The sequence below is a fragment of the Sebastes umbrosus genome, chromosome 23 (assembly GCF_015220745.1).
Source record: "Sebastes umbrosus isolate fSebUmb1 chromosome 23, fSebUmb1.pri, whole genome shotgun sequence".
Lineage (NCBI taxonomy): Eukaryota > Metazoa > Chordata > Actinopteri > Perciformes > Sebastidae > Sebastes > Sebastes umbrosus.
The window spans coordinates 14,894,126-14,916,819 of record NC_051291.1 but is presented as its reverse complement, the minus strand read 5'-3'; the positions used below and the strand labels follow the sequence as shown (position 1 = coordinate 14,916,819).

Below are 22,694 nucleotides of genomic sequence, written 5' to 3'. Positions count from 1 at the left end.
TTGAATGTCTGTGAAGCTACAGGCAGAGATGCAGCAGCTCTCAACCCTCCATCGAGGGTTTATCTCTCCTAGCGCAACACGTTCTCATGCCAACTCCTCTCGTACTGATGCTTTGTCAGACCCCTCTGTGTCACTTTTCAGTCGCAGTAAACATAAAACAAAAAGGTTAGTTTAGGTTCAGGCAACAAAGCCACTTAGGTTTAGGAAAAAACAACACGGTTGGGCTTAAAATTTAGACGTTTTTGCAGCGCAAATGTGAGCTGACGTGAACACGGGACAAGAAACGAACAGCTGATTGTAAAGTGAAAGTGAAACGTAATGCACGACCAGCTGTCTCCTGGATGAAAGCCTTGTGCTCGTTGGGCTCATCCCCCTCTCCTTCCGCCCGCCCAATGTGTGTCTTTTGCTCTTTAAACTACATCACCACAGCACTTTCCCTGAGCTTTTACTGTTGCCACAGATGGGTTTACATTGCAGTTAATGGAAAAGCTCTGTGCGTCTCCTACAAATGGCGGCAGCCGTGACAAAGTGGCGGTATTTGACGCCCTGGGAATGACAACGGGCTGCCAACGACACCTACAAGGGGGTTTCGGTGATCATTTACCGCAATAGAAAATCAAGTACAACACTTTTATCGCCACCTCTGGCTCGGGACTCACCTCAGGCTTCTTGACTCGTCCCTCCTGGAAGGAACACGTGCGAGGGTCGTGGGTACAGTCGTGCCTGTATTTACACCAGTGGCACTGGTATGGACTGCTCACACATGACAGACACCTGGATGGAGAGCAGAGGACAGGGAAGACAGTGTTGTGAATTAGTATTGAACAGCAGCAAATGCGCTAGAGAACAGAAGCTCAATATGCCTACTTACTTATGTATACAATACAATTTCCAACAGTTTAAGAATCAATGCCAGTTTTTCAATCAATATGAGGGGATTAGAATTATGACAAGCTGTCTGCTGGAGAGAGAAGAGCTCTAGAGAGCCATAAGCAGACATAGACTTACGACTTGTGCACGCTGCAGTTGTAGAAAACAAAACTGGTGTTTGCGAACGCCAGGCCCGTCTCTTTGGACTTGAGATAGAGCTGCACGATCTGGTGGTCACCTAGGGAAAATAGATTATAGTTAAAAGACAGAGTGTTTTGTATTCAGGTAAAAAAAAAAAAGAACAACAGAAGGAAGAATTGCTTTTGTTTCAGAAGTCATACATTGCTGACAGTTTCATTAATGTTTTAACTTAGGGCTGTCAATCAATTAAAATATTTAATTGCGATTAATCGCATGATTGTTCATTGTTAATCGTGATTAATTGCAAATTAATTGCACATTTTTTATCTGTTCGAAACGTTAAAGGGAGATTTGTCAAGTATTTAATACTCTTATCAACATGGGAGTGGGCAAATATACTTGCTTCATGCAAATGTATGTATAATTTTATTATTGGAATTCAATTAACAACACAAAACAATGACAAATATTGTCCAGAAACCCTCACAGGTACTGAATTTAGCATAAAAAATATGCTCAAATCATAACATGGCAGACTGCAGCCCAACAGGCAACAACAGCTGTCAGTGTGTCAGTGTGCTGACTTGACTATCACTTGCCCCAAACTGCATGTGATTATCATAAAGTGGGCATGTCTGTAAAGGGGAGATTTGTGGGTACCCATAGAACCCATTTTCATTCACATATCTTGAGGTCAGAGGTCAAGGGACCCCTTTGAAAATGGCCATGCCAGTTTTTCCTCGCCAAAATTTGGAGCGTTCCTCACGACACGCCAGCCATGACATGGCTTTCTATGTAGGTTTTCTATTTTCATATGATAGCAGTATTGTTACTCTCGCTTTAAAACTGAGCCTGCCACAACCTCCGAAAGATTGATTGCGTTAATGCGTTTAAGAAATTAATTACGCGTTATTAAACAAATAGGAGGAACAATACAGTATTGTAATAGTAATAGTTGCATGTCACAGCTGCTTTTCCGACACATTTAAAGAACCCCTGCCTGCATGATAATCATTCTATTCTCTTGTTCGCATATCCTTTCTCAGTGTCTAGTCACATTTCCCATGAAGAAGAGATGACTGCACTACTTTGAGCCACAGGTGCTCAGCCTGTTGCAGTGGTAGAGGCGGTATCTTAAGAGAGAGGGAGAGCAGGGGGGTTTTGTTGGGTTAAGCCTCCCTATACCTGCCGCCTTACAAGAGACTATAAAGTTGGTGCACACACACATTTCCCTTGGGATGGAAAATATTCCCCTGGAAAAAGTCTTTGAGAGTGTCTTTGACAAGGTAAAGAGGGAAGAAGATGAAACAGAAACCGTGTGTGTGTGTAAGTGTGTGTATGCCAGATTGCGCCTCATGTGTATTTGGTGTGTCCTTTTGTCTGGCCCTAATGAAGGAGTTCATGTTTAATTCAACAGCACATCCACACACATCTAACTGCTCTGTCTCCACTCTGCACCTCTCTCTATCTCTACACACAGGTCTCTTTCGCTTCCTTCCACACTTGCGACTCCCCTCTTCTTCTCCCCCGTGTCTCTCTCTCTCTCCATCTCTCTAACAAAGAAGGAATCATTCATCAATCACGGTAAAGCACCGCTGACAACGGATCTGTCCTAATTAGGCCACCTAAATGTTACCTTGAAGCCTGCTAACACTATCTATCCCTCCCTCGCTCTTCCCTCCATCCGTCCCTCTCCTTCCTTTTCTCTCTTTCAACCGAGCTTAGCCTAATGAGTGCTAGTAAAAATGGAGGATAAAAGGTTCCAATATAGTGCGAAATGTGGAATATTTTCCTCCTCCTGAATCAGGGAAAGTATATAAACCGTGTGTGAAGATGGGGAGAAATGCTGCTATGCGTCTGAGCACATATTTATACGTCTATGTTTGCATGAGCATCTCCAGCTTTACATGTGGTTGACATGGCAAACATTAAACAAATGTTTTTAATTCCCCAAAGAACCCTCGGGCTCCCTGTCAGCCTTACATATGTATGTGTGCAGTCTATGTGAGGAGTACTTTATTGCAGTGGTGTCGCGTGTTTGTTCATGTAGAAAATGAAGAAAAATTTGAATATTCGTGCAGCTCAGGCCTTAAAAGGTCTCCCCAGCGCTGTAATTTCATGATGATCTTCCCTCTTCACTTCCTCTCTCTCTGCACTTTAGACTCTACTTATCTCGTGTTTTTAGCTCCAATATCTGCAATTCATAGATAACATTTTTTGCAAGCGACACACAAGCAACTGTGATGTTCTTTAGAGCTCTGGCGTCTAAAAAACATCAGTGAGCATTCCTTTGTATGTAAATTTTGAGCGTTATTGATGGATCGCCATCTATGTTCTCTTTTCATTCATTATTCATTTTTTTTGTGGCAGTATGGAACGCAATGGCATCTTCGTTATCTCAACATGAGGACACATTGAGGGTCGGTGATGAAGGATTGCCTGCCCGGGGGGGAAAGGCCTTCCCAGATGGGAGCTTTGTTCAATTAGACCGGGCTTAGCCGACCACGGAAAGGCGAGGTGAAGAGCAGGGAATTAGAAAGAGAGAAAAAAAACAATATTTTCCCTTCTCTGCTTGTGGAATGAATATTGTCAGAAATGTTTTAGCCTCTTGAAAGGAATAGAAACAGTGACATCGTCTGCGGGGACTGTGTAATCTCCAGGCACTAAATTAGCCGGAATACTGTAGTAAAAACACTTAGTTGTGCAGCTTGGTATTCTCCCTTTTTGCACTGGGGTTAACTGGGGTCCCATCACTCCCTCTGGAGCAAATCCACTTTGAGGGAGGGTAGAGAATAGATCCCACAGCAGCCGAATAACTAATGTTCATTCAATTACTAAACATGTCTTAGGGCAGTGCTCCAAGGCCCACTGAGTTACTGACAGCAACGGGAAAACAAAAACTCAAACGAGACTCTCAGCCCTTGAACTAGCGTGCTTCTGACTGAAGGGAAAACATCCAGATCAACGTGTGCTTCCCTGACAGACTTTATTTTTATATTCAACAGGTACTGTAATGTTGATAACTAGAAGCTGGCTCCCGTTTATTAAATGTATTTTTCTTAAAATTACAAATAATGTAATTTAGTCCGCAGGCATCCTCCAGATTATTACATGTTCACGATGCAAATATCAAATCCAATGTCAACAGTGTGACATCCAACGCTGACTGGTATGGAATAGTATATTTCCTGATCTCAGTTTGTTGCTTAAAGGTCCGGACACACCAAGCCGACAGTCAGCCGTCGGCCAGTTTGGGGCTGTCGATGAGCATCTGTCGGCCTAGTTTTTGCGGTGTGTCCCGCACTGTTAGCTCTAGTCTGGCCGTGTCAGAGTTTTTTCGGCCGATTCAGCATGTTGAATCGGCGGCGTCGCCCATCGGTGAGAGAAATCACTCTGATTGGCTGTTCAGTTTTAGCAAATCAGTGCACGAGAAGAGAAAAAGAAGTGACGAAAGCAAGCCAATGAGTAAAGTCAAGAGAGCACACAGAAGACTCTTCTCATTTTTCATCTTCATCTCATCTGATCATTCCAATATACGGATATTTTCACAACGACATGGCCATCTTGAATGAAGCTAAGTGGTGAGTGAGAGTGGTGTGAAAATGCTCAGCAAACGGCGCTTTATTTCATGAACGTATCATAACAACGGCTTATATATCCGCTGTCCTCGGTCTTTTGGTGCCCCTTTTAGAATGACAAATACAGACCGCTACCTGCTGTTGTAGAGAGTTATTTCATCTCACGCAGGTGCAGAACGTATGTGGTAGTTGGCCATCGGCTGTGGTCTTTGCGGTGTGTTCAAGTGCAACCTTTCGGCAAAGACACGGGCGACGTGAGGCGACGCAACAGACGACCTTCATCGCCGCTAGTTCTCTGATGTCAGTATGTTATGTCTGGGCCGTTATGGGCAAAAAGGTTACAATACTTCCACCCTTACCTTTGTCAACAATGATGCGTGGCATCTCTTTCTCAGCGGGGGAGAAGCACTTGATCCGGTTTCCCTCCACCAAGCCGTTCATCTCAGCCAGATCCTTAAAGGTGCAGTTGACACCCGCAGAAAGTTCTGGGACATTATGGGCCTCCAACACCAGCTGCGGAGATGGAAAGATAGAAAAACGTGTCAGTATTCTCTGCAAATATTATGCTAAACTCACTTTACAGTAATTGACTGGACTGTTATAAGAAATATAATAAAATAATAATGAAATGGGCTCCTGAAAGTGATCAAGAAAGTAATGGTGAAGGGAGGGAGGATTTAATTAATTTCCAATGGCTTCACATTCATTACAGCACACATCACACAGTGAAAAACAGTCGTCGTTTTGAAATGCTATTGATGAAACATGACAGAGTGAGAAAAACAAGTTAGATCTGAGCCCCAACTGTGACTACAGCACTCATATTCCCACATCAGGACTTCAGATCAGTTTTGGAGCCAATATGTTCTTCAAATATGACTGTAAACACAAAGTCGCTGAGGAGAAGCACAGCTGCAAGTTGTGAGCAGAGTAATGATCCATCTTTAGAGTGGTCAGAGGCCAAAGGAGCCACTAGGGGACTCTTGAATGAGAAGTTAATATATGGACAGGCATCAGATGCATCCGGCCCAGACATCTAAATAACAACTAAACACTCTGATGCAGAAAGATATAGATTTACTTAAAACAAAAGCCCATATCTGGTGGCCAAAAGCACTAGCCTCCCATAATGCTTTGTGGCATTGATGAGCTGTATGGATTTAAAACTCCATCTCTCTGGCTCAGCAAGAATAAAGCGGACGGATGAGGAGACAATTTATGTAAAACGGCTGTAATAAAGTGCGGGACGAGAGGAGACTGTGGACAAGAGGGGGACAGAAATAGCAGGAAGATCGAGGTGAGCATACAGGCTGCTGGACAAGCAGGGAAAAGAAGAGGACTCTCTGGGAAATAGAGAATGCAAATCGTCCCTCTTCATTTGAAAACGCTGTGTAAGCGCTCTCTGCACCTCAGCAAAAACTGGCATCAGGTGAAATAAAACTTTGTCCTTGAATAAGAAGGAAAAAAGAGGGTCGTGGAGCCAGGTGGAGTGGGGTCAAGACCAAAATATACATATTGATGGAAATGCGTGTCTGCAGCGGGCCTTGGTCTGGGCATTGATTTGAGGCGCAGTCCATAGTACTCTTGTGATGCGAGGCTGAAAGCTGCCTCAGCGCCAGAGAAGGGCTGACCTGCGCTGTTTTTATATTGCTGTTTAATGAAAAGACGGTGGCGCGGCTGTGAACAGATACACAGCTTCCCACGTAAGATGGACAGCGCACGGCCGGGCTTCCATCCCTTACACATCCTCTCTCTCGCATTTGTTGCTCACTCTACCTCTCACCTTCTTCTTCTCCTCTCGCTTTAATTTATTTTTCCTTTTAAGGAGGGAATGCAGCCAGATCTGGAGTTTCCTCAATTACAGTTAGAGTAGTCATGGCCAGGCTTAGCCACAGCATGGCTGCATAAATATGAGAATAATCTACTCATGTTAACATCTGCCACACATACACAAATGCCCTCCTGTAGTTTACAAAACACCATATCTTATATGGAGGATATGTGATGATAGCTTTTCATGTTGCCATGGTAAAAAAAAAAGTCCTCGCTGCAAATGATTGATATTCAAAAGCAGATGCCAGAAAAAAGACAGTACCGAAAAAAAACAACTTACATTCTTTATTCTAAAGTAAGCCCCATTACTGATACTGTACTCTTACTTAAAGAGGACCTATTATGCTCATTTTCAGGTGCATACTTGTATTTTGGGTTTCTACTAGAACATGTTTACATGCTTTAATGTTCAAAAAATGCTTTATTTTACTCATACCGGTAGTGCTGCAGCACCTCTTTTCACCCTCTGTCTGAAACACTCTGTTTGAGATCCTGGCCACGCCCCCCAAAAAAGCCCAGTCTGCTCTGATTGGTCAGCTGGCCCACTGTTTTGATTGGTCAATCAAACCAAACTCTTCAGACTCTGCTCTGGCTCCGTTCTAACTAGCTTTGTTTGAGGGCATGCCAAACGCCTAGACGCCAGGCAGGTATTATGCAAATGTGTTACTTGGTGACATCACCACGTTACGGAAGAATTAGGTGGGACTTCAGGTTCAGGAGCAGTGTTTCTGTGGGGGAGAGTAACTCCCTTTGGCGTGAACTTTGGGCTTTGTAACTTTGCAGACCTTTTATATGCACTAAAAACTATATAACACACTAAAGGGAAGGAAAAAAGCACAAGAGCTTAATAGGTCCTCTGTAACTTAAAGCATAATTTATTGTAATGTCTAAAATCATACTGTATGTAAGCTGATTATGACACAATTACAGCCATTTAACCAGAATTTTTTTAACCATTTATTTTATTTATGTTTACTTAGTGGTGACTATGTAAGAGTGGAAATGAATAGCTCCTTTAATTAAAAAAACAATGTATGGATATAGAGACAATTCCTCCTGAAGTTTATGACAACTTTCCATAAACAATCAAAGGAAAATAATGTCTTTTTTCTTAAAATGGGTCTGATTTCAGCAGAGGAGTGTCTGTTTCTTTCCAGACTGCCTTTGGCTTTACTTTCGAAACAAATATTTAATAACACAAAGGTCAAGGAGGAGCCCCTGTCTGTCTGGCAGCAGCCTCTGCCCTGCAATCAGTAGGATGGGAGATGTGTGGCATAGCCTTTGGGTAGAGCTTGCTCGCTGGGAAAAGGTTAAACACTCTCTAAAGGATCAGGCTTGAGCATCACACACACACACATGCACACACACCCCATGAATATGATTAGAGTGATGCAGAGGTGGTCCTCAGAAAATCAACACCTCTCATGTGACCCTCGGAGCAGCACGGACGGAGCAAGTCATTCAGGCTCGACCTTAGGAAATCATATTGGATATTTATGCACTTAGTCTCCGGGATTCAAAGTCATTTCCAAGCCACCATTATATAGGAAATGGGAATTGAAATGTGACATCACATAAGGTGGTTAAGGTCAGTGGGACTTTCATAACATTCTGTGTTGCAACCTTTAAAATGAGCACTGAGGTTTGACGAAGAAAAACGGTAAGCCTTGGAAGATATAGAATAGCATGATGAGTTCAGGCAATGTCAACCTTCTCTTGAACCTGCTGCAGTAACACACACTGAAAGGGAAACATACATGATAACGCACACCTGCACGGCCACTTGAAAACATTAGAAGCCACATGTTCCTGTCACATTCAAAACTGATGTCAAATCAGAATGGGGTGGCGGTGAAATGTGGCACAGTGCAAGGGGAAAGAGTGAGGAAATTCCCATTTCACTCAAATGCAACACAACCTTTATCAGCTAAAAAAGCACAGTCATTGGAATCTGTATATAGCAACATGCAATATCAGTGACTGTGCTAAAATTTGGAGTTACAAAACTGTGGAAAAACAACTACCCAACACATGTTTTTAGTTCTTAAAGCCTACAACCCCTGTATCACGATACGATACGTATCGTGATACAGGGGTTACGATTCAATATATTGCGATACTGTATGAAAGGCGATATCTTGCGATTTTTTTAATCTAATTTTTTAAAAAACAGTCATAGTCTACAAAGTTTCCTTTTTTTATGCAGTCAGAACAGTGGGATCTGAATTTGCATTTATCATAGTCCCTGTAACAATATCATAGAACTACTTCGAGAGGTCACGTCTCTTTGCAAATTAAAAAAGTATTGACTGAGTTCATCTTTGTATGTATTAATTAAAAATCAATACAGTGTTTTTGAGAATCAATACAGTATCACAAAACAGAAATATAGAGTTTTTTCGATTTTTTTTCCCCGGTATTTTTTTACACCCTTACTGGAAACAGCAGAAGACATATACGGGTATAGTATAGAAATTCCAAATGGCATCTAAGTGTAAAAATGGTAGTAAATATATGCTTAATTGGTGTTACGATTACTTGGATGAGGGGGGTCCCTGGCCCTAAAAATAAATAAATAAATAATAAATAAATAACCGAAAGGATTCAAATTGTATTGATGATATGTACTGACACAATAAAGTATATATAATTTATATATAAAAAAACATATGTTTATATTTCTCTAATTCCTGCAGAGACTATTTTGTTCCATTGTATCACAGCTCCTTGCACACGTGCATAAACAATCCAAAGCAATTCAGACCTTTACATCAGCTGTTTTAAAATGAAATGACTAGTGGAAAAAATTGTTGCCAGCAATCACAACAAACCCAGCTGAGCTACAACTGTGTGCTGTTAATGATTGTTGACATGTGTTGGGAGACTGTTTTACTGGACGGGACTGTAAGTTGAGAGGTCAGTATTTGAAGGATGCGTGTTGGCAGGCGGTAAAATGATGTAAAGCGGGATTATACAGTTAACACTAAGTCTACTAATCAGTATCTTGAGCATAATTACATCGCATTACAAATTATGCTTGAGTGTGTGATATTGTCAATCTGCCAGGCAAGATTTTTCTCACTAGCAACACATTGAGCTCGACTCACTGTTCACTGCAATATGGCTCCACTAAAACAAATGCTTGCTCAAGTGTTTCTGCCTTATTGAAGGGAAAATATATTGAATCACTTCTAATTAAGATTTGAACACACTCTATTCTTCAAATGGCACAAGAAAGAAGCATAGTATTAAAACAATAAGGGAATGACAATGAGTATCTATTTCAGGACATCTGAAAAGAAAATGTATGACATGGCAAACATTGTGCACGACCTTTTAAAAACAGGTCATTGTTTCTTTTTCAGTGTAGATGAGGAGTAATGTGTTTTCCGTCCACTCACCGTGACACTAAACTGGGACACTGAGATGTTGTTTGGGTGGACGCTGAGACGCACACACTGCTTGATGTCTGATGCAAAGCGACGGGGCTCTGACGAGCGCTCGCATTTCTCCTTTCTGGTGCACCTGCGAAAAAACACAAGAGAGGGAGGGAGGGAGGGGGGGTGTTATTCACGGATGAAAAATGCACACACACACACACACACACACACACACACACACACATGCACGAACAAACGCAGTAACCTGAGCAGGTCTTACCCCCTTTCCACCTGTTGGCACCTGGGGGAGAAAGAGAATGTCCCGCCGCTCCCTGACGGACGGAGTTACACACATTTATCATATTTCCTCTCTGGCAGTGTACTACTAGCTACAGTGGCCGGTGAATGGAAACTCGGTCTCCAGGGAGGGCGGGAGAAGTGGCATTTAAAACAATGGTTGCTCTATATGTGGAAGTGGAGCCGCTCCGTTGGGAAAGAGGTAGGCCTCGTCTTTGTAATGCTGTCTTAATGACTGGCATTCATGGGCAATGCCAAGTGCAGGTGGAGATGTTGGCGGTGGAGGAGGGGGGAGGTGGATTCCTCAGCCTCTTAATACCACACCAGGTGGTCTAATCCAGTCCATTACACTGGTTTGGGGAGTTGGGAGGACTGGACCCTTTTGTGTTGGATTTTACTGGCTCCTGTTCCTTGACATAGTGCAGGGTAACTCCCCATAGTTTGAACAACTGAATGGGACTGCAATTCATTCCCACCGAACTGGCAGAGGAAAGTTTATAAGTTAAATATTACAGCAGTGGAAATGACAAAACACTGATGAAGCTTTAAGTTGTTTAGAAATGCATGTTCGGTGCTCTTGCTTCCTTTAGAGAATTAAAAGAGTGAAAAGAATGAAAGAGGTCGTAATGGATGAATGAAAGAAAGACCTTCGAGGTGGTTGACGTCTGAGATACAGTAACACCTTACTGTATGCAGCAAGAGACGCTTTTTATCCTGCATCAGAGACATTGAGGGAAGGTGGGTTTTGACCTGACATGAGTATTGTAAAGTTAAGCGGCCTAATGTGGCGCAAAGAAGAGAGACGTAAAGAAAAAGAAATAATCTTGTTGAGAGAGGGAGAGAACAGGAGGAGGGGTAAATAGTGCAGGAGAGCGAGCGAGAGAGAGAGAGAGAAGCGAGATTTAAAGGAAGGCAACCATTGTTGGCTTTCTGTGAAGCTTTCGCTGCTAAGCCGGTTTGAGTAGGGGTTTAATCGCTTCGGGTTCCTTTGTGCTTCTCTATCACTCCTGTCTGTTCCTCCTTTTCTAGCGCTGATTTAATAATACCGCATCATATAAGTACCCCCCGGGCAAACAAACCCACACAGAAACACACAAACGCACACTTTCACCTACAAACACTAAGTTTGCTTCCCTGCATACCCACAGGTCTGCCGTTCACACCCGTGGAAGAGTAACACTGTAGGAAGATGCTAAGCTGGACATTTTGTGTACATGTGTATATGCTTGCCTTGTATGTGTGAGTATTATTATTGACAGTATCGCTGTATATTGTGTTTTGGTTGAAAAAAAACTCAAATTTCATGGCAAAAAGACTAGCAGTAATGCATTATTAACGTTTACTGGCACAATCTCTGCAAGTGAATCATCAGTATAAATGACTGAATCATATCAAGTGAATAATAAATGGATGAAAAAAAAAGGTTTATACCATTCCATCAATTTCTCTCTCTCTCTATCTAAAAGACACGCACAGTAAATATGCTTCTATATGCTATTCAATATCAATATCTTTATAAACAGCTACATCGTGAGCCATACAAAAATACTGTTTAGAAAGACTCTGTTCCAAGGCTGTGGGTAAATTTATCCACTATATAGTGCCACAATGTACACTACTTTCTGCTAACAATCCCACAATGCAATGCGCTGCATTTTATAGATGTGAAAAATTACACCTTTACAGCTGTCAGTGATGACACAAAGTGATGATGATAAGCAAGTGTCAGACATCTCAATTTACTGCCTGCTATCGAGTGAACTTGAGTGGCCATTATATATGTAGGGGGTGGTGAGTGAGTGAACAAGGGAGTGATTTCGGACACAGTCCCGGGTGTGTCCATCATTTTCCCAACCAGCTTTAAATGAAACCACACAATTTTCCGTAAGACCAAAGCCTGACACAGCGTAGACTGTGCTGTGATTAGCTAGTACTTGTTGCCTCCTTTCCTAAGCTGTGAGGGTATGGATGAAGTCATGAATTTTACTCATTTAGTGACTGGCTAGTTAGTGAGCTATGTCAAATAAAGACAGATTCAGCAACTGCATGGATTATTTCTTGCCTAAAATGTTTTCAGAAACACATTTCGGTAAAGTATTTCCGTAATATACAAGAAAAAAGTTTCCAAACAAGCCGCCATGTTGATTCCGGTTTGAAAGCTGGGAAGCAGCAGGCCACGAGGGAAAGCATTCGTCCAATCAGGTGCTCTGTGTCTAGTGGCAGCTCATCAAGTGTCCAATGCAAGCTACTGTAGCTGTTGTATTTCAGAGCGCGGTTGCTATGGGAATGCAGCCGTTGACGCTGCGTCGATGCTTTCGTCATACAATAGCAGACGTGGTTTCATCTAAAGTGAGTTGGAAAAACAGTAGACGCGTCCTGCTGTGTGTTCCAATACCCATACTACCATACTATTTATCATGCCAGAAAGAGATTCAGTATGTCCCAATACATAGTATGTCAAATGCATGTCAAATGTCCTACTACATACGGTAGCATTTTGCTGTATGCAAGTCAGCATGCTTTTCTGGCTATTCTGACCCACAATTCTCAGTGTTATATATGAGCGAGAGGGTCAAAGATCAAGGCACAATGTTATGATGAAGTAGTATGTCCCAATTGTATGCATACTGCATGCAACAGTACATACTTTGTAAGGGCAGCTGCAGTATGTACTAAAAGTAAAAAAGAAAAAGTGTGTAATTTTGGCCCAGTTTCACCTCGGCTCTCTGTATGGCCCAGGTTTACAACATCATCTCTGTGTGACACTAACTGCTGTAAATAACAGTGGTGGGAATGAGGAATGGAAGAGTGATGATGCAGGGAAACAGCGCGACAGAAAGAACAAGATGTGCAGTAAAGACTTGTTAATGTCGATCTCACCGCAAATAACCTTTGTAGGTTGGGTTTTTATGTGTGTGTGTGTGGGTGTCACAATGTGCGATGTTTATGAGAAATAATTACATCGGTGAAAATTTGCAGCCCACAAGTTTTATCATCTGCAAAACGGTTAAAAGCCAACAAGACATAATGAGGCAGTGTGAGTTGATGAGAGCAACAACTAGACCTGGCATATGTGGACTGGGGCCGGTTAATACATTACCATTAGAGAGGGTAGATCACTCTGCTCTAAGAAGTGAACAGGGGGCAATTTGTTTTGCTTGTTATGCAAATGTGCTGCGGACATGGACATTTTTCATTAAAACAGACCCTTCTGCCATCCCATCCCAGATTCTACAACTAAAACAAATGAGTCTGTGTGAAGTGTGAAAACAAGGGATCTTATAATGTAATTTATGCATCAGTATTCTCATATGAACGCAGACGGAGCCCTCTAACCCGACATGTTTGCGATGCCAGCTTTTACTGTACACGTTTTACTTTCCCTCACATACTTTACGAGATATAAAAATGTCAGAATTAGAGGAGGTATTGCAAGCCGGTGAATTGCAAGTGTGTGGCCTCTGTTTATCTATGGAGATGTCACATAGCCCTGCAGGGACTGTAAGTTTCATCTCTTTCTCGGGAGTCAGAAGGTCACAGACTTGCTGGGTAGGATGAAACAGCCAACAGGTCGAATTATTAACTTCCACATCCCAGACACGGAGCATGCAGGGACTGTGACTCAGCTGGAAGAGGGAGGCCTTTTTTCTTCTCTCTGCATCTCTCTGCCTCCCTAAGGATTAGACAATGGCACTGCTGCAAAATTCAATTCAATGAGATCACTGCAATGGCGCAGTGCAGAGGGCTACACCGACAAAACACAGGGCATTCCAGTGAAAAGAATGTCTACTTCTTTTCTGCAGCACAATGAAATACCATCCGCCAGCACGCTGTTAGACAGTCATACAGTTAGTCTCGAAAGAAGATGGATTATTATGTGGTGTTTTGGTATTTGAGAAGCCTTCAAACTGGACTTCCTGGCTTGTATTTCATCTTCTACCTGCACACCGTAGAAAAGTGACTGAATGTTTAGAATATTTTCACTGCTTGGGCTTGGGAAAACATACGGGCTTTGACCAAATTTGAATACATAAGGAACACCACTGGAAAGCTACATACTGATATAAAAACCTCCATATAAAAAAAATAAATAATTGGTCAGCCCTTTAATGTGATTCCTTTCCACGTTTATGTTCATTCTGCTGTATACACCAGAAGAAAACTACAGAGATGCCAGTGGGTGACACCAGCTAACAGATATGCGTTTCACTTTAAGAAGTGCTCCTGCATCCTGACTGAATCTCTCACCATGTGTAAGACAAGCACACGTATCGATTTGGATTAACTCAAACGTCCACACCACTGTGAAGGGGAATTTATGTAGCCGCGCCGGCTGATTTGGGGCTTCAGCGAGAGGATATTGAAGATAATGCCGTACATGGTTTAGCTGCGTATTATCAGAGCAAAGCGCTGGATAATTGTTTTCAATTACCATCCAGACAGACCTTGAAAGAAAAAAAGATTGCATCGTTTGTACCAATATGAAACAATCCCCGCCCTTTGTAAACATCAAAGAATAGAGCATTTAGAGAAGCCCAGAAATCAAAGCGATTTAGATTTCAAATAACAGTCATAAAAAGCCTGACTGGGGCTATCTCTCTTTTTCTGTGGAGAATTAGATGTCCAACATCTATTCATTTGGTTAGTAAACACCGCTGTTGTGTAGAGCTGTTTGACTGACTGGCAGTGACACATTATGAGAGAGCGAGCTGAAAGGATTAGATTGGCCCTGAATGGAAACTAATCTGCACTCTTGTTTCTCTCCCAGTCTTTGATAAGGTGACACAATTAGAGAGAGAGACTGAGGAGAGGGCAGAGGAGGATTTCTAGCCTCGGCAATCGTTGGTGATGAGGCTGTCACAGGCGTTCAACACTAGACGGTCTTGTGGATAATATATTTCAACGCGCAACATTCATCATTTAGCCATTTTGATGATTTAACTGATTAAAATACAAGACCAAAACATATCCATAATCTCCATTAAAGGGACTGTATGTAAGTTTAGCTGTAAGATAGCTAACGTTTGGTTAGAAATGGAGTCCGCTGACGCCAACAAACAACCAGCCTCCACCACAAACTCTACGGCAACACAAAAAAAAACAAAGCTTTATCTAGCGAAGCCCGTCTTGCAAAACAGGAATGTGACGGACGTCGAAGGAAAATTAGGATCAGCATCGACCGGGCGTTCAATTCATGGAGGGACGTTCGTTTGGTTTTGGGTATCAAAACAAACCTATAGCTGGCAAAATTCCTATTGGACAGGTAAGCATGTTAAATATATAGTGATATTGTGGTTTTAGCTGTCAATCACGTTCAGTCTTGTGTGTGTCACCTCACTGTTTTAACTGATGCTTGCTTGTGTCTACGTAGTGCGAGCACATGCGCAAGCAACAGGATACTGACTGTCGTTGACTTAACGGCCACAGACGTCACTGTTAACAAGCAATTTCTGATTCTCACATATATTCCCTTTAACTGATGAATACAAACGAAAAGTAACCTTCAACTTAAAATAGGAATTCATAGTTTGGGTTTGAAATGTGCATATGAAACATGACTAGGTAAAAAGAACACGAAGAACAAAGAAGAACTTTGTTCAAATAACTATGAAAAACTGAATATCACCTACATTTAAAAAGGAGAAACTTTAGAAAAGAGCTACGAAGTTCAACGCTACAAAATGTCATGGTAACAAAAAGGCAACGAGGACACGGTATAATTCAAGGCTTGATCCCGTGTGGTTGAAACTAGTCCGGTATCAGCGGGGCGCAGGTTGCAGGGCTCAGGGGAGCGTAGAGGGAGAGAGAGAGAGAGAGAGAGAGAGAGAGAATATACTAAAGAGAGGGTGCAGATGTATCTGGCCATGTGAGACTTCAGGTGTAATGCATATCTAATGTGAGGAATGGAGAAAGGTCAAGCAGGCTGGGAAATGAAAGCTATTAAATTCTCACAAAGCCGAGGTCCAGCCATCCTTGGCTCTATCAAATGCTCATGTCACTGGAGGAACGCGTGCACACACACACACATACAGTATACACAAGCATCAGAAACACAAATATATATATATAAAATCTCATACATGCAAATAAAACTCCCCTGCAGCGAAATTACATGACTTTTTAAAATATTTGTTGTAAACTACACACCTGGGTTTCTGCCTCTACAGTGCTGTTTGTTGGTAAATCAATGCACAACAAATAGGCACTCTGTAGTCCAACTGAACCCCAATTACCATACTACCCATGCATCACCAGACACTATATGGAATCCTATACATACTAATAGCCCCAGGCTGGGTGTTGCTCTAGGGCAGGAGCTGTGTCACTGAGATTCGGTCAAATCACACACATCTACATTCAGCCTGGCTTCATCTCTCACTCCTACAGCTCATGTGACCACCACAGCCACACAACAACACAGCTAAACACACACACACACATAGCAGTCAGTGTGCTATCATTAAGAGAGGTGGCCCCACAGAGCAGAAATCCGCATGGAGGGGCCAGTGGGAGAGTCATTACCTGGCCCACTGGCCATGACCCTGTTACTACCGTTTTTGGACACACACACAAATGAACACACCCACACCCCCACACACACACACACACACATACATACAAAATCTGCGTCTCTCATAAGCCCATACCTAAAGACATAGAAATTGCAGAGTGGCTGCCTCCAAGTAGAAATCTCTGAGGCATCCCCTCTACGTACTACCAATGCAAGAACACCAGCTGAGCGGAAAATTACACAGTAACACCACCGCTGAGAGTTTGCAGGTACAAAGCCATATGGGAAAAAACAATCTCTTAAATATATATATATATATATAGTAGGGCTGTCAATTGATTAAATATTTAATCGTGATTAATCGCATGGTTGTCCATGATTAATCAATATTAATCGCATGTTTTTTATCTGTTCAAAATGTACCTTAAAGGGAGATTTGTCAAGTATTTAATACTCTTATCAACATGGGAGTGGGCAAATATGCTGCTTTATGCAAACGTATCATCAAACAATGACAAATATTGTCCAGAAACCCTCACAGGTACTGCATTTAGCATAAAAAAAGATGCTCAAATCATAACATGGCAAACTCAACAGCAACAGCTGTCAGTGTGTCAGTGTGCTGATTTGACAATGTCTTGCCCCAAACTGCATGTGATGATCATAAAGTAGGCATGTCTGTAAAGGGGAGACTCGTGGGTACCCATAGAACCCATTTTCATTCACATATCTTGAGGTTAGAGGTCAAGGGACCCCTTTGAAGCATACATTTGGAAAGTTATTTAGCCTCCTCTGCGACAAGCTAATATGACATGATTGGTACCAGTTGATTCCTTAGGTTTCCCTGAGCCCGGTATAACCTCCAAGATCGATTGTGTCAATGGGTTAAAGAAATTAGTGGCGTTGAAACGATTTTGCGTTAACTTTGACAGCCCTAATATATATATATGCTGTATATATATATATAAAGGCACGGCACAGGGAGAGCCATTCGTCAATCAATGTTCTATAAACATTTGAATAAAATGAAGGCTATAAGCATGTATTATATCCAACAACCTCCATAAATCCTATATTTCTATCCAACGCACACAAACGCATTAGAATAGAGGATGATCGGCAGCATCAATCTGGCCTTGCGGGCAAACAACTAACAGCTGTTTCTCTCTGCCATGAATTTTGGTGCCTCACACTCACACCACGCAATTTTAGCAGCTGTCAAAAGCCGTCCCACCAACTTCCGTTTCACACACACACACACACACATAAACAATCCCCCGGCAGAGCTATCTAACGGTGGGGTGGTGTGGCAGGCTTATTAGGCTGTTTATCTAGCATATGTGATGCCACTGCTGCCCCTGAAGATGCCATTAAGGCAGAATCTCTATTAAACAACTTTATCTGTCTGGCTCAGAGCTATGTTGGTGTGTGTGTGTGTGAGGGGCAGGAAGGTTAAACGAGCGCGAAAAACCAGATGTCATTTACAAAATGAGCTTTTATGAATCCTTTGCCTGAATTATTTGATAATTTTGTTTTATTAAATCATTTCTTTTTCTGAAAACACAAATTAAACAATTACGGAGCATCTTATTGACACAAAAGAGGGCACTGTCACTACTGAAATGATGTGTTTTAATCATCCAGCTAAGTATAATATTGCTGCTTATTCGCACATCTTAATTACACACAATAACACTTATTTACTTTGAAATAAGTGGGAGTTCTAATATTTCTCATTCTCTGTATTTAAAGATGACAAAATTGAACTAATGTGATTGTCTAGATGGGATAAGACAGACAAAAGCTAATATTGGAACGTTTCCAACGAGCTCATATATCACTGTCCCATTTATTATCACATCAAAACACAATCTGACCTCATATTCATAAAATAAAAAGCCCAGAAATTCACGAGGGCATTGCGTTGCATCTACAGATATTTGTGAATTGAAATCCCCTGCCTGATGATGTTTTCACAGCTGCCCCGTGAGGGAGACAGTGCAGGGCGCTGGAGGGGCTGCTTTTCAATGGAGGAGGTCTCGAGAGTGCACTTGGCTTTTATCTTCCATATATTGTGTTATGATCTTGAATGCGTGCAGCTGCAGACGGCAGCATATGATACTATTGATCCAGGCAGATCGATATGCAGCCTGTGGGGTTAAGGTGTTTTATTCACAGCCACGAGGCAGTTTGTTTGTAACTCTGAATTAACTATTCTCATCATTTTCTATGGTAGAGAATAGGGCACTTAGGTCTCTGAAGTATTTATGTATACAGTATGTAAGGCCGGATACTGATGTATATTTGTCTTACCTCATTTGTTTCTTACATGGAACTATAAAAATGACAGAATACATTTAAATTAGCACTAGACGGTGCCTACACTATAGGGGTGGGAATCCCCAGAGGCCCCACAATACGATATTATCACGATACTTAATAAGATATATTGCAATTTATTACCTTTTTTCAACTGCAAATTATGCAGTTTGTGAACATCTGTTTTATCTAATAAGATGCAGTTTTCACTCTGTTCATCTCAGAGTTTTCATTCACATATCTTGAGGTCAGAGGTCAAGGGACCCCATGCCAGTTTTTCCTCGCCAAAATTTAGCAGAACTTTGGAGCGTTATTTAGCCTCCTTCCCGACAAGCTAACATGACATGGTTGGTATCAATCAATTCCTTAGGTTTTCTAGTTTCATATGCTCTTTGATCTTCAGTCTAGCTTTAAGACTGAGCCGGCGGGCAATCAGATTGTTAAAAGGTTAATAGTTTATATAATAAAAGATCAATACTTGATGTCCGATACAATATTGCCAGCCAAAATATCACGATATTAGGCTGTATCGATTTTTTTCCTCCACCCCTACTACTCTAACTGAAAGAACCCTTAACATAAGGTGCCTTCAAATGGGGTTGTGTTCACGAGAAGAGTCCATATGAACGCCCCCCTCTTGTGGTATTCACAACCTCGTAAGTGGAAAGTTTCTGAAAGCTCAGAGTTCACGATATAGTATGAACACACTGCATACACAAAAAGCTTTTGCAAAACACATATTTTAAAGTAAACACTATGTTTCATGAACACAACAAAAGTGTTCCTTTGAGTCCTGACAGACACATATAACACACAGATAACCCCAGCCTGTGCATGTGGCCGTCTCTCACGAGTAAATTTATAACAATGGATACATAATGACATTATATTGTCTTGGCATGCATGCGTAATCTCCGTGAAAACGCAATCTGATATTAATACTGAACAATCAGCGGGGGATTACTGTAGATATAACATGGCTGTTATATTCCTACTGTGCTGCCGTTGCCATAGCAGCAGCTATGTGATGGGACATGTGAGGTGACCCGCATGAGTACGCTCTTCATCATAGTCAAGATGAATCGTACGTACAGTGTATGCGTTTACCCTCATATCCTCAAGTAGAGTTTAATTTATGCTCTTCACTGGAACATTTCTCATCCCCCCCCCCCCACTCTCTCTCTCTGTGAATTTATGTAACCTCTCCTCCTCTCCTCACCCCTCTCATCGCGTGGAATACATCGCCATATATCTTCACTTCCTTTGACTGTCAACGCATCTCTCATTCATCCTCTCTGTCTCATGTCACCACCTGTGTCGGTTCATGCTCTGCCGGAGAAAAGCAAGACACCTTCCCCACCGTGTGTGTGTGCATGTCCGTTTTCCAGTGCGGTCGGGTGACAATAGGTGACAGTGAGCAATGGCCCGGACTTAAAAGTGGGCGTGCAGCTGTTGTGTATGTGCTTGAGCGTGTGTGTTGGGGCTAGGTAGATTGGTTTGTGTGTGTGTGTGTGTGTGTTTCTTCACACTATGATGGTGACAGTTGAGAGGAAACTGGGAGGTGCAGCGCTCCGTTCCGTCCTGATGCCCCTGTCACTTCTTGGCCTTGTTCCCTTCCCTCAACCTCCCTTAGCATCCAGCAAAGAGGTGGAGGGTGGCGGTAAGGACGGGGGTGAAACCAGTCACCCATACTCAGGGGATGGCCACCCTCCCCTGGGCACAGGCTTCAGAGCAGGTGCCCTGGATGCAAAGGATCTCAAGATCAATGAAACAACTTTGAATACATTTAACTTTTGAGAGTTGACCAGAGAGTTTTAGCACAGTTTGATACCAAATCTAGTTCCTCCACTTGATAATATCAGGCTGAGCAGTATATTATGATAGTTGCAACTAATTTTGAGTAGTCTTAAGTTGTGATACAGGGGCTCTAAAATCTTGAACGTCAGTAATAATTTGGAGAGCAAGGTCTTTTGCTTTGCAAAATAAATCAGCATGTGGAGCTGGAATTTGATCGTCAATCTTCTGATCTGTGAATCAGAGGAGATTTAAAGTGTAGAACTTCCAGAGGGGATACACGTGCAAGGCCTACTACTTGTCAGACACATCCTGTCATTGGGAATCTATTAGTGACTGGATCAGTGGGAAACCCCCATGTCTGAAAGGTGAAGCCAGTGTGGAAGTGCCTTGAACTTGCATTCTTTCTAACAGCCAGCAGGGGGCGACTCCTCTGGTTGCAAAAAAGTCTGGTTGTATAGAAGTCTATGAGAAAATGAGCCTACTTCTCACTTGATTTATTACCTCAGTAAACATTGTAAACATGAGTTTATGGTCTCAATCGCTTGTTTCAAGTCTTCTTCAATACAGTATGATGTTCATTTGGTAAATTATGGTCCCATTTAGAGTCAAATAGACCATAAAGCAGGGTATGCTTTAGGGCGTGGCTACGTTGTGACTGACAGGTCGCTACCACGGCGTTGTCCGGTCTGGGAGTTGTCCGTGTTTTCGTCTTACAACTTCAACACTTTCACAGTGTGTTTTCACTTCATGAAAGTTAATTGTAACATTTTGGTCGCATACAAATGTCTTGTTCAGTGTTTGGTTGTACTTATAGCTCCACCATCTGGTGTCACTTCTGGTTGCAAAATACCAAGATGGTGACCACAAAAATGCCAAACTCAAGGCTTCAAAACGGCTGTCCATATAACCCAATGAGTGATGTCACTGTGACTACGTCCACTTCTTATAAACAGTCTATGGACTGGACGCGCTGATATATACAGTTTATCAAGATACTGATATTATAGATCAAGTTATGGATGATAACACAATAAAAATATGTTCTCAGTCCTCTAATGTTTTTTCATTGACCAGAAAGCTTCTGTAATTATCTTCTGTTTATATTTTCTTGTCCTCAAAAAGAGTGGATAACTCTTTACTTTTTCCTTATTCGTGCGTCTTGACTCAGACACGAGAGGGAAAAACTCTTGCCTTTTCCAAAAGGCAATTATTTTTTATCAAAAGTTTGTCTATCACAAATAAGTTAGCCTTTAGATATTATTTCAGATATTTGTAGCTTTTCTCATTGCCGGTCTTTTCAGCAAAAATCTCATTTTAATCATAGGTGACATTTCCATTCAGCTTGGCCTCCGATATGAGCTCACAGCCAATGTGTCTGGCCGGATGCTAGATCTGACTCAAATTAGGGGAAAAACTTTATTTTGGTGTAAACAACCCCTGTCTATGCCAACAATATGTTTCCCAGCACTTACGGCTATCTCCAGGGGAAGCCTAGTGGTCGCCACAACCAAACACGAGTCCCTGGTAACATGCTAATTGCGCCACTGCAGTTTAATTAGCATTATAGTGGCATACCACATGAGCTCACTGAGGTAACGGATGACTGTGAACACAGCGACAGGTAGCAGCGGTGCAGAATTAATGTGTGAGAGAGAGAGAGGAGAGAAAACATTCAATGGATCTGCCAATTAGCTTTTCCCTCCGAAAAGGTTATTCGTTTGACAGCACCAAAAGATGTCTTGGGAAAACAAAGGATTAAGAAGACAAGAAGCTTTGTGGCATGACTTGCAAGTTTTACCAGCCATTTTGTGTGTTTACTTATGACTTCTTGAACATTTTTGTGTCATCCTAATAAGCTTGTACATGTGTCTGACCACCATTCATCAAGACACGATTGTGTGACTCCGGAATGCAACTTCATTTTCAATTTATCTTCCCTCTTCATTTTGTGTGTTTACTCCAAAGTTA

The 22,694-nt window shown here is 42.0% G+C and overlaps 1 protein-coding gene across 2 annotated transcripts in view; it reads right to left on the bottom strand.

Moving 5' to 3' along the window:
- Positions 1-22,694, bottom strand: part of plxna4 (plexin A4) — a 288,054-nt gene that overhangs the window by 71,218 nt on the left and 194,142 nt on the right. For both annotated transcript variants that reach the window (XM_037759850.1, XM_037759849.1), the window contains exons 6-9: positions 9,824-9,947; positions 4,949-5,102; positions 1,009-1,108; positions 660-774 (exon numbers count right to left, since the gene is read on the bottom strand). In XM_037759850.1, coding sequence (XP_037615778.1) covers positions 660-774; positions 1,009-1,108; positions 4,949-5,102; positions 9,824-9,947 — 493 coding nt within the window. The remainder of the gene's footprint in view (positions 1-659; positions 775-1,008; positions 1,109-4,948; positions 5,103-9,823; positions 9,948-22,694) is intronic.